The 12,500-nt window shown below is 44.0% G+C and overlaps 1 protein-coding gene across 3 annotated transcripts in view; it reads right to left on the bottom strand.

The window, feature by feature from the left end:
- The window catches only part of LOC132101802 (transient receptor potential cation channel subfamily M member 7-like), a 36,219-nt gene that overhangs the window by 5,744 nt on the left and 17,975 nt on the right, over positions 1–12,500 (bottom strand). The window contains exons 18-37 of one of the 3 annotated variants that reach the window (XM_059507019.1): positions 12,477–12,500; positions 12,247–12,390; positions 11,287–11,415; positions 10,574–10,825; positions 10,326–10,500; positions 10,013–10,145; positions 7,924–8,108; positions 7,717–7,849; positions 6,344–7,041; positions 4,758–4,852; positions 4,599–4,689; positions 4,417–4,484; positions 4,290–4,315; positions 3,779–3,804; positions 3,638–3,688; positions 3,468–3,512; positions 3,285–3,350; positions 2,103–2,386; positions 1,708–1,790; positions 1,426–1,631 (exon numbers count right to left, since the gene is read on the bottom strand). The exon at positions 12,477–12,500 is cut by the window's right edge and continues 126 nt beyond it. In XM_059507019.1, the coding sequence (XP_059363002.1) occupies positions 1,426–1,631; positions 1,708–1,790; positions 2,103–2,386; positions 3,285–3,350; positions 3,468–3,512; positions 3,638–3,688; positions 3,779–3,804; positions 4,290–4,315; positions 4,417–4,484; positions 4,599–4,689; positions 4,758–4,852; positions 6,344–7,041; positions 7,717–7,849; positions 7,924–8,108; positions 10,013–10,145; positions 10,326–10,500; positions 10,574–10,825; positions 11,287–11,415; positions 12,247–12,390; positions 12,477–12,500 (2,914 nt within the window). Of the gene's footprint in view, positions 1–1,425; positions 1,632–1,707; positions 1,791–2,102; positions 2,387–3,284; positions 3,351–3,467; positions 3,513–3,637; positions 3,689–3,778; positions 3,805–4,289; positions 4,316–4,416; positions 4,485–4,598; positions 4,690–4,757; positions 4,853–6,343; positions 7,042–7,716; positions 7,850–7,923; positions 8,109–10,012; positions 10,146–10,325; positions 10,501–10,573; positions 10,826–11,286; positions 11,416–12,246; positions 12,391–12,476 lie in introns of those variants that run through there. The other 2 variants (XM_059507020.1, XM_059507021.1) reach the window with 2 other exon arrangements.

Below are 12,500 nucleotides of genomic sequence, written 5' to 3'. Positions count from 1 at the left end.
CATTCCTCATACCTCGAAGCTAATACTCCCGCCAGAGTTGTGCCTGGACGCGTTCATTGAACGATAGTTCATGAACTCGTTCATATTTTGGGCAAACATGAACTGAACGTACCGCATTACTGCCTGATGAACGTTACTGTGAACTCGTTCATTCTGGTGTCTGTGAACGCCACGCTCTCTCAGTTTAACTTCGTTCGGTAGGATGCCAGATTTCTATAAAGCCTTCCAGGGGAAAACACACCTAAAACACACCTAAAACACACCGTAAACCGGCCTTAATATGTAGCAGAAAAACACCCAATCTGGCAACGCCAGACTCTCTTGTTCAAGCTCGTTCATCAAAATGAACAAATCTTTTTTCGAGTCATTTCGTTCATTTAAGGGGCTTTAAATGTTACTATTAACTGGCAAATTCCCCAAACACATCAACCTACGCAATCTTGATCATATTCTGAATTAAGAAATCATTATAATACAGTCAAAAGTCAGTTTTTGCAGTCCGTTTACAGGGAACATAAATAATTACTTCACCTCCAGTCTTTCGTTTATTTGTCTAGTGACAGACGCAATAGCATACAATAGCTGCATTAGCAGTTATGCTGTTTGTTACACACAGTAGAGCAATAAAAACACAGTCTTACTGTTTCAATTGCAGGTAATTTTGTTGGAATGGCGCTTTTCCCGAGCTTCGATGCCAACTTCGCCTGATATTGCCCCAAATTTGTGAAGGATTTCGGCGTACAATGTTTAGCACAAACACATAACGATAAGCCAGTGGAAGGGTTGAAGGAACCGCGTCATTAAAAATGAATTTAATCCACTGGTCTCTGATAGCTAGGTCCGTTCTTGGTAGAGTAAACACATTTACATGTTGATTCTGGCAGTCAACCACAGAGCAACTCACGTGTGCACTACTCCAGCGTCTTTCTCGACTGAATATGAGGGGGAGAGGGGAAGGGCGAGCTTCCTGCTGCGTGTCCATATATGGTATATCCTGCCCCTCTTGACGTCAAGACGTGGGCTATTTTACAAACCCTGAGGTAAACAAACGCTTTACTTTTAAATATCGGCTTCCCGGCCAGTGTATAATCGTTAGGCAATCATAACATACATTGATTCTCGTGGAAAAGTGAAAATTGTGGGTCATGACTCCTTTAAAATGAACAATACAGACATGGGGACCCATATATTGTGCATCCCTACCAAAAATGAAAGTCCAGTCATCATTTACTCCCCCTGGTGTTGTTCTGATGCTGCATGCTCCTCTTTCTTTATCAGACTACAACAGGAGAAAATGTCCTGCTTGCCCTTGGGCAGCAGATAGGGACCAGCATCTAGAGCTCTCATTTTTGGGTGAACTAACTCAGAAGCTACATGAAGCTCCTTGACCTAGACTTGAGCGTGACGCATGTAACAAACACAAACCCTGCAGGTCCAGCACCAGCAGCTCTCCTCGAGTGTATTCATACGTCCAGTGGCTGAAGGCCAGCATGGTTTCCTCCAGAAGGTTGGTCGGGACGATTTCATCCCCGTTGTTATTATTAAACTTGCGGAAGTCTCCAGTGATGCACTCCTCGATGGCAAACCACTGACCGGCAGAGTGACAGTAGAGCAGGAAGACCTCCAGAAACCTGCAGAACACACACTGCGGTCTCAGCAACACCCTCAGGGGTGTGTGTGTGTGTGTGTGTGTGTGCGTGTCAGTACCTGGGGGAGTATGGGATGGTTTTGGGTCTGATCTGATTGAAGGCAAACGTGAGTTTCTGAGCTGCTCTCTGCTGCTGAATTTCCTGTTCACAACACAAACACAATTTCAGCAGCATCTTGCACAGAAATCAATGCTCATTCAGGATGATGCTAAATGTGGGTTTGACGTTAAATTTGGGTTAAACAAGGTAAAGAAACCTTTGAGATTCAGACCATAATCAGAAGTGTTTGAGTAGATTGTGTGAGTTAGAGTGTGTTTTGGAGTGAGTGAGCGAGAGAGAGTGCGTGTTATGGAGTGTGTAAGAGTGTTTTGGAGTGTGTGAGTGGGTGAGTGAGAGTGTGTGTGTGTGTTTTGGAGTGAGTGATTGTTCTGGAGTGAGTGAGTGTGATCATACCCTGAGACAGAGGTGCAGGACGGTGTCCTCTCTGTAGATGCTCTGCCAGGTGTTGACCACCTCGGGCAGGAAGGACTTGACGATGTACAGGTGTCCAGGCTTGAGGATGTCGTACTCGGACCAGGTGCAGAGCACCTTCAGCGCCCGCCGCAGGCCTCCACCCATCTCCTCCTTACTGAGGAACTCGATCTTAGCACAGAGACCACGCTGAGCCCACGACGACATGCTGTTATTGATGCTGTTGGGAGAACTCTCCTCCAGACGGTACACGGTCACCGGTTCACCTGTACGACACGCAAACACGAGAAGGACACGCATAAACGTGACTGACCTCGCAATCACACAATATCACTAAACAAACACAGCGTAGGTCTGGGCGCCGCAAACTACACCTTACATCAAGCAATTCTGTGGAACATTTTGTGGATGGAAACGTAAGGAAAAATGCTTCTAATTGTAAATAATCATGTTTTCATGTCTATTTTTTATAATTCAGTGCGTTACCTCTTTTACAAACAATGTAAAAACAGATTCACAAGTTTGAAACTAAAGCATTAAACTTCATGAACTGATTGTTAATGAACTGAACTGTGTATTGACACTATTGTCTTTTTATAGCAGCTATATTTCAGGGTTTGTTTCAGGGAGTCTTAATGTCATCAAAAGTGATAGTTCGCCCTTCCACAAATTGAAGCCTGAGATTTAAGTAGCCTTAAATTCATAAATTCATGGCATTAAGTGTTGCATTAACTGCAAAAATTAATCTCTTCTTCAGTATTTTTTCCCTTGTTTTTCAATACAAATATCTAAACATCCTTAAATCAAGATACTTGAGTTGCTAACTAAAGATATGAAGTCTTATTTATTTTTGTACAAAATCAAGCGAGTTTGATTAAAACAAGAACTAATTGTATTAGATTGGTTTTTCAGAGCTCATTGGCAGATATTTGTTTTTGTTTTAATCCTTAACTAATTGTATTTATTTCTGATAAAACAGGACTTTATATTTTGTCATACTCCAGTAAATTAGTTAAGAATCTTTAAACATTTGCTTGACGTATTTTAATATCACTCCATGTTTCTTCTCTCGCATGTAAAAACCAATCACTACCGTCACGCCGCTCAGAACTACATGATATACTGCAAAGCCTGATGGGACAGGAGGGCAGTAATGAGTCTTACCTTTAGCGGGCACTGGGGTGAATGGAATACTCTGAGACAACCGCATCAGGTTATTACGCTCCACCGCTGACACACACACACACACACACACAGGGCTGATGTCAGTACACGTCACAGGCGTCGCGGGTCGGGTTCGAATCACGACACGTTTATGCTTCCATTGGATGAATGACAAACACTCACCTGAATACTGATAACTCTCCATGGGCTTAAACGGAGAACCGATCGCTGCTCCACACACACACACACACACACACACACACACAGAGCAAAGAATGAGCAGAACAACACACAAAATACTACAGTATTACAGTGTGATGTCATCAGTGTATTGTAGCAGGGGTCAGACTTACAGTCCTTACGCGGCCCCAGGGGGGTGTGTCGGCCGGTGTACAGACCTGCAGCTGAAACACACACACACACACACACACACACACAGAGTCAGATCAGTTCAGCTGTCATCAGATGATCATTAGATGTGATGAAACACTCACTGTTTGAGATGTCATCTCCTGGACTCCTGAAAACAAACAAGCATTAATCACCCTCATATACATGTCATAAGGGTCAACATTTAAATTGAGATGTCTACATCATCTGAAGCTGAATAAATAATCTCTCTATTGATGTATGGTTTGTTACGAGGATAATATTTGTTTGAGATACAACTATTTGAAAATTTACTAAATATCTTCATGAACATGATCTTCTCTTAATATCCTAATGATTTTTGTCATCAAAGAGAAATGTATAATTGTGACTCATACAAGGTATTTTGTGTATTTCTACAAATATACGTCTGTGACACTGATGCTGCTTCTGTGCTGCAGGGACATTTATATTTATATATAACACCATATATTTCACTTTATAATTGTAGCCTTCAAGAGTATAACAAAACTAGTACACTAGGACACAAGTACGAGTAAATTACAGCAAGGATCAATCATGAAAACACAATCACTTTATTAGTTGTCAGAATGTTCCACTAACACAGTTACTCACAGTCTGCTGGATTGTGCTGATTTCCCCTGAGAATGAACGACAGACAGAGTTACAGTGTGTGTGTGTGTGTGTGTGTGTGTGGCTTCTCTTAAACACGCTGGTGTGTGTCGCTGTGTGTTTGACTGACCAGCAGCAGATCCTCATAACGTGAGACGTCCTCCAGTGACACACGTGTCCTCTCCTGCTTACGGGGCACTGAAACACACAGATGGAGAGGAGAGGAGTGTGTAACTGCGTCCAGCAGGGGGCGATTGTGCTCGTGATGCTGGATCACGGTTAATGTTTAATAACGCTGCTGATTACACTCACTGGACTCTGGATGCAGGAAGGAAGGGTTTCTGTCGAACTCTGTGAAGCCGGCGTACGAGTTCACCATCCGCATGTGACCCTGGGTCACCGCCTGCAGGAACGCACCGGATTGAGCCAAACCACACAATCATCTTCTTTAACATCCAGAAAACTACTCACCGCATCCCGAGCTTTTCTGGAAGGACTCGACTGCCGGCCGCTCACAGCGCACTCTTTAGGGAACGACCTCTGACCCTCAGGACCATCCTTGTGACCTTTGGAGAAAAATGAGTTCAAAACATTACAGACGTTTACGCTGGCACAAGAAATCAGATGTTTTGTTCACATCGGACACAGATCAGAATTTGTCAAACACGTGTAGACACAAATCTGCACGAGATCCGATTGTTCCTCATCTGATCTGGGCCACTTCCATATCTGATATCTGGACATCTGACCTACGTCTAGACACGCAGAACTCCCAATGTGAGGGCGACAGGTCTGCTTATAAAGACAGCATTGTAATGCGGTGAGATGGTTTTCAACCCCTGCCACGTCAAATTCAGAACTACAACAGCTAAAAGCTACATTACATTTCTCAGCAATGAGGTGACAAAGGTTTTTGTATTTAAACCAACAGGTTTGACGTGAATTTATATAAACAATTTTAATAGTAGTATTTCTACCATGTTCATTGATCACTTTGGGGGGTAATTAATGTAAACGCAGATATCAGATACCAGTCGTGTCTAGGGGTGTGCGATACTGACAAAATATCTCGATATTTTCTGGGATTTTATCAATAACGATAATTAGACAATATTTTGCTGAATGTGTTATTTTACTGATATCTTAACAACTGACTCCTAAAGTTTTTGATATTCTTCATATTCTGTGCACTGGTCAATTCTCGCCGATAGTTTAAACTTATTGAAAATATTAATTTCAGATTTTTACTACCTTTATAAAGCCATTTTTTCTTAAAGAGTGCATCATCTTTTAAAGTCAAATTCCTCAGTGAATTAGAATAATAAGACATCTGGGCTGATATCAAGGCAATTAAATCAGTATCAACTAAACTGATCGTTGCACTGCAGAGGAAACACAGAAGCTGCGTCTGAAGATATTTTACACTCGGTTTAATGAAAGACAAATGCATTTAACCTGCAATTACAAATGCATAAATAATGTTTTGATATATTAAACATAAAACAGTGAATACTGTTATTTGAAGTGATTTAAATAATAAGAAGACACTTTAAATGTGAAACTAAAACCACCAGTAGGTGGCAGCAAGTCAGTGTTAATAAGTGAGTCACTGCGATTGAACCGAATCATTAAAACGGTTGATTCACTCAGGAACGAAACGCCTTCATGTTGCTCAGAGACACAGAACAGTCTCGTCTAAACTGAATGCAAACAGGCGGCCAAAAATCAGATATGGTCAAAAGATCAGATCTGTGCCTTATGACACGTTCATCAGTGGATTACAGACACGCTGTTAAACGTTTCCCTCCGAGGAGCTTTAATAACTCGTCATTAACCAAACCCTTAACCAGCACCAGCCCGGGTTAGTTTAGTCTACTGGACACACAGCACTATATTCACTCCTGAGGGACATTTAGTAAAAAAGCAACTGGTTGAGATGAAACCACCGCCAGAGGTCAGAGGTCACCCGTCTCACCCTCCCTAACACACACACAGGGGCATGCGGATGGGGTGAGGGTCAAGGGTCACGGTTAGGCCGGGGTGGACCGAAGCCAAACCTCCGCTCCTCAGCACTCGTCTGCAGCGGCCGTCTCTCCAGAAGCACTGGGGCCCCGGGGCCCGAGGGAGGGGGGTGTTTCTTTCGGGCGGGTCGTCTTCATCATCAGCGAAGGCGTGATTGACGTATCCCTGGTGCTCAGGCTCACTCATGACCACCCCTGGGGGGTCTTCATCACTCCTCTCATAAACACCCTCCTCTTCCTCCTCATACTCACCCACGAAGGCCCCGAACTCCACGGCGGCGTGCACCAGCTGCGTGTGTGTGTGGGAGTCTGTGAGCTGCAGCGGTGTGCTGACGAAGAACGTGGCTGGAGCCGGATCTGACCTCGATCCAGCCTCAGAACTCAGAGGAAGCTCCGCCCCCTGCCACTCCTCGGCTCCGCCTCCGAACAGAGACTCTGCTATGCTGGCGGCCGGAGGCAGGAATCCCACGCTGCACCGCACCAGAGCGCTGGACTTCGAGTGCCCCGTCACGTCCGGCCCCAGGTTCTTGGAGACGCTGAGCTCGCGTGTGATCTGGTTGTGCACTTTGCTAGCCTCGGACGCTCGCTGCGCGGTCAGCGCCTTCAGTGTGTCCACCGTGAGCGCAGACAGGTCCTGCAGGTGTCCGATCTGAGAATCCAGCGTGTGCAAAGAGCGCTTGATGAAGTTCACCTTGTTTCCGACCTCCTTCAGCTGCACACACATCGTCTCCACCCTAAAAAACAAACAGGTGTAAACAAACATTTCAGTTCATTTATCTGTTTATTACCATTAGGGGAAGTCGTGGCCTAATGGTTAGAGAGTTGGACTCCCAATCGAAAGGTTGTGGGTTCGAGTCCCGGGCCGGCAGGAATTGTGGGTGGGGGGAGTGCATGTACAGTTCTCTCTCCACCCTCAATACCATGACTTAGGTGCCCTTGAGCAAGGCATCGAACCCCCAACTGCTCCCCGGGCGCCGCAGCATAAATGGCTGCCCACTGCTCCGGGTGTGTGTTCACAGTGTGTGTGTGTGTGTTCACTGCTCTGTGTGTGTGCATTTCGGATGGGTTAAATGCAGAGCACAAATTCTGAGTATGGGTCACCATACTTGGCTGAATGTCACGTCACTTTCACTTTTAGCACTTTCCGCAATACATACCGTTTCAAAGCAGCTTTACAGACAATAAATCACAGCACCAGGGGCTTTAGGTTTCACATTTATGCATTTGGCAGACACTTATCCAAAGAGGTACACGTCAGTCCTCACTTTCCCTGGGAATCGAACCCATGACCTGCTCTACTGTTTGAGCTACACATTTACATAGATGCACTTGGCAGACTTTTATACAAAGCCACTCGCGCTGCATTCAGGGTTTTTCAGTTCTTATATAGGATATAAGATACAGATTACCTGTCGGACGTGAGTCTGATTCTCTCTTCACTCCCAGAGTGAAACTGATCGTCTTTCTCGTGGAAGTATGTCTCCACGCACTGCTCCTCGAAGTCGTGCAGCTTCTTCTGGTCCTCCTCAGTCAGGAAGAGCTCTGAAAGACAGCAGGACGGTCAGAGCGCTGTCAGACGCCAGCAGAAGCGACGGTGTGAGTGAGAGGTACAGTACTTGGTCCGTAGGTGCTGCTGTCCTTCTTCCTCTTCCTGCAGATGGAGGACAGCACAGACGCGGCGTGGCTGAGCAGAATCAGCGGCGGAGGCAGGACGGGCTTGTCGTGGTACGCCATGATGAAGTGATAGCGCTGGTATTTCCACACCAGGTTGGATATGGACTTCACCTGCAAGTAGACGTTACTGCGGAGAAACGGCACGCTCAGTTACTCGTGTCCTAACTAGGGCTGCAAAAAGGTGGAAAATTCTAGTAAACTTCAGAAACATTATAGAAATTTTGTAGACAACCAAATTTGGGTACGCATCTGAAGCAACAACATACAAACTATACGACAGTAGATAATCTCAGGAGGTAATGATTATGTGCTTTATTCAAAGTCTGATGTGAGTTTCAATATATTTTGCGTGACCTTACAACCATACGGTAAACAAAACCAGATTTACCTCAGATCTATGTATGTTTAAGCTGGGAACTCAATGCAAACTGAGGAAAATCGATTCAAATGTGTGACGATTCAAAATGGTTGAGATGCCAAATAAATCGCGATTCAATTGGAGTAGAAGTTTATATGAATGTCTCTCTGTGGGGAACTGACTGTCTTTGGAAAATTTTAGATGGCATTTTCTTTCAATTTTGCCTCTGAACGGTACATATTAATGTTCATAACGAGCGCTAACCTCCCGTTCCCTCGTGAAGCCCATATAGAAAAGACTAAAACTGCAATTCATGGCTGCAGAAGGGAGTCAGTCCCATGTTAAAATGCCCAACTTTACAGCTCGTTCAAGACGAGACGGCAGAAAGCATGTTTGTTTTCTTTATTTTATATTTCTTTATTTTATATTATGATTGCGCTGGCACCATATGTCCCAAAAAAGCGTGCTTTATCTTGCACTCTCCGCACAAAATATTTGATATAGCACACATGTATCTGAGTTTAACGTTAAAACATCGTTACATGCTTAAACTGTTTTATATCTTTAGATTTTATTTTAGACAATTCGTGATGATTTGAGAAGGCTAAACTGATTAAACATAGGCTATGTAAACTCTCTCTCTGTGCTGGCCGCTTTAAAAACAAAACTTATAGGCCTGTTTAACGATCAAAAACTGCTCCAAACATACACAACTGAACTGTTTTAATAGCTGAAACAGTATAAGCTGTTTTGGGAGAATTGGGAATAAAGACGGGCTGAAGTGAGTTGCGGGGCAAACCGGAAGTTGATGCCGAATGTCCAGCACTCTTCTCTTCTCCACTGCTCCGACTTCTCGTTTGTACCCTATGTGTTTTTACCTATGTAAAAACTAAAATAAGCTGTAAAACTTAAAGTTATTATTATTATTTTTTTATTGTGTTCCAGGTAATTTTCCGGTATGCGTTCACACACTGCAGAATTCCGGCAATTTACTGGTAATGTTACAACTTCTCATACCGGTAAATTGCCGGAACGAATTTACCGGTATTTTTGAAAAGATCCTGTTCACACATGATCTCTTTACGGCAATTTACCGGTAATTTTCTGGAAAAGTCTGTATGTGTGAAAGGGCTTTATGGTTCATAAGCGCAGTGCTTTGTTTACAGCGGTAACCAAGGAAACAGTGTATCATTGCTGTTCATAAGCACCACCTGCTGGCAGAGAGTGAATCTGCGTCCTAATTTTTCATGTATAGTTTAATAAAACTAAAGTCATTTAGTTTTGCTTCAAATTTAATTATACAACCTAATTTAGATTCAAAACTTCTTGTTTCATGTATGCAGCATCTTTGTTTGGATCGTAATTAAAATGCAGCGGTTGCTTCTAATTTTAAACGGAAAGAGCACAGACAATGCCTTTATTTTGTTTATATGAAGATATTTATTTTGTGTTATTTATTTGATTTGAGGTTTGTCTTAAAAATCCAAATGTTTTTTGTTTCATATTTCAGTTTCACAAAGAAACGTGCAGAATTTTGTCCCAAAAAATTTGTGAGAAAATCAAATAGTGAGTTAAGTGAATAATTACATCCATAGAACCATATCGGCTTTCATATATAAAGCATTATATGTTTATATCAGTGCGTGTAGTTAGGAGCGGAATGGGTCACTCACTTGAAGAAGGCGATGAGCAGGTTGACCATCAGGATGTACTGGACGAACAGATAGACGGCCTGCAGCAGCGGCGTCAGCCACACACCCGTCGCACACAGCTCCTTAGCGTGATCCTCGCTCGAGTTAGCACACACTGCCAACACACACACACACACAAAATAAATAATTGGGCTTGATTAGGAAGTGTGAGCTGGTGGTGCTACAGGACAGTGTTACACCTGCTTCTTCTGAAGCGCTATCTGAACTAATACTGAATTTAATAATGCAGATGTGATCATGTGGTGAAGGGTTCAGTGCTGTGTTTGTGAGTCACCGTCGATCTCGTAGGCGTAGACTTCACCGTACATCATCCAGTAGGGCTGGAACACCACATCTTTGGCTAAAGTCCACGAGGGATCCTCGTTTGGGTACAGAATGGCTTTCCGGGGAACCCCATAACTCAGCAGCACCACGGCCATGATGACCACGATGTAGAACATGTTGGCCACCTGCGGAGGAAGAGAGCGAGATCAGTGCTGGAGGACACGAGCGGCTCAAACACAGCTCTGAACGCTCGCTCACCATCTTCCCGATCATCATGACGTAGGGTCCGGCCTGCTGATTGACCGCCAGGATATCCAGCAGCCGCACGTACCAGAAGATGATGTTCAGACAGTACACGATCCGGCCCGCGATGAACACGCTCCCCGAGCCGAAGCGCAGGCCGAAGCCCACGAAGAACATCAGGATGGCCAGGAAATCAGAAACGTTGAAGTAGTCGCCGAACCAGACTTTAATCTTCTGACTGATTTTGCCTCCTTCAGACATGAACATCTAGAGAGGAGCACAGAAGCAGTCATCAGCATCACAGGTATGGGTCACAATTATACATTTCTCTATTGATGCCAAAAACCTAATGTTTGATTAGTAATATGCATTGCTAAGAACTTCATTTGAACAACTTTAAAGATGATTTTCTCAATATTTAGATGTTTTTGCTCCCTCAGATTCCAGATTTACAAACAGTTGTATCTCAGACAAATATTGTCCTCCGAACAAACCACACATCAATGGAGAGATGATTTATTCAGCTTCAGATGATGAATGTCACACGTGTGACCTCTTGACCCTGGCTGCGGTCAGATGATTACAGGTCTGCGGTCAGGATCACGTCTCTCATCAATCATCACACGGCAGGTTAACCGCTTCGATGCATTGTCACGAATGCTGCTCAAATAATTAAACATTTCTGACATACCTCGTTAACACATCTGAACACACACGCACACACACACCTCTCGAATCTTCTCCACCGCCAGGGTGAAGATGTAAAGAATGACGACCCATTCCTGAGGAGACGGGAACGACTCCATCTTTACCAACACCACGTATGAATACAGCATCAGGAAGCCGATGTAGAAGAGCTAGAACACACAGAACACTCCGTTAGACACAGGATCTCGCTCTAAAACCTTCATAAGGAGCTCAGATCTCCTCGTGATCTCACACACACACGAGGAGCAGAGAGCTCACAGTCATCACACACTAACACAAGAGCAGTGACCAATCACAGTCAAGAATAAGACTCCATCACAGTATTCAATCAGGTGTCTACAATATAGTTTTTTCCTAAAATTCTGACTTTTTTATTTTATACAAATTTATTTAAAAAAAACACCTTGGTGATTGTAATTCTTATTGCTTTGAGTACTTTTTCCTGTTCAATAATAACATATTTCTGCCATCATTTCATTCGATCATTGGATTCGTAGTTTCGGTGTGTATCTGATTAACTGGATTCTTGTTTTGTTATGACATGACTCTGTGATTTGGCATTTTCTGTGTCTGGTACGATTGCACAGTTGCTCAAGAATGGCTTACCGCTGGCGTGATCAAAGAACGCTAATTATTCAGATCACACACTCAGAACAATCATTATTGGCTTTTCTGACGATCTTTAATGTTTGATCAACACATTCACCCGAGACCCCTTCAGCTTACATTAGACACAACAGATGAATGATCAACCGCTGCTTCACACACACACACACACACACTCGGGTCTGGCTGAAATGTCACTAGTCAATCTTCCACTAGTCCTGTGATGTTTATCTGTGTGTAACGCGGAGGGTTTATGCAGGAACGAGTGTCTCTGATACTATCTCATGGGAACAACAGCCCAGAACACCTGAAGTGCTGAACACACACACACACACACACACACACACGCAGCGTGAGAAGGGAGCCGCACGTACCGTGTTGAACCAGAACTTGACGATGGGTGCGTGGTAGAAGGCGTAGAACTTGCGTGTGATGGGTAACCGGCGGGAGCGCACGTGCACCTCCGTCTCGCTCTTCACATCGGCGTTCTCATTGGGACGGACTTCCTTAAACACATCCTGACACAAACACAAACTCAGTCAATCTGTGCCAGTGTGCAGGAACACCCAGAACACTTCAGGTGTGTTTAATGTGTGATCCGCACCATGGGGATGTCGTCAGGCTTCTG

This window comes from Carassius carassius, chromosome 23 (genome assembly GCF_963082965.1).
Source record: "Carassius carassius chromosome 23, fCarCar2.1, whole genome shotgun sequence".
Lineage (NCBI taxonomy): Eukaryota > Metazoa > Chordata > Actinopteri > Cypriniformes > Cyprinidae > Carassius > Carassius carassius.
Note: the sequence above shows the minus strand (reverse complement) of the source record. Positions and strands in the feature narration are given on the sequence as shown.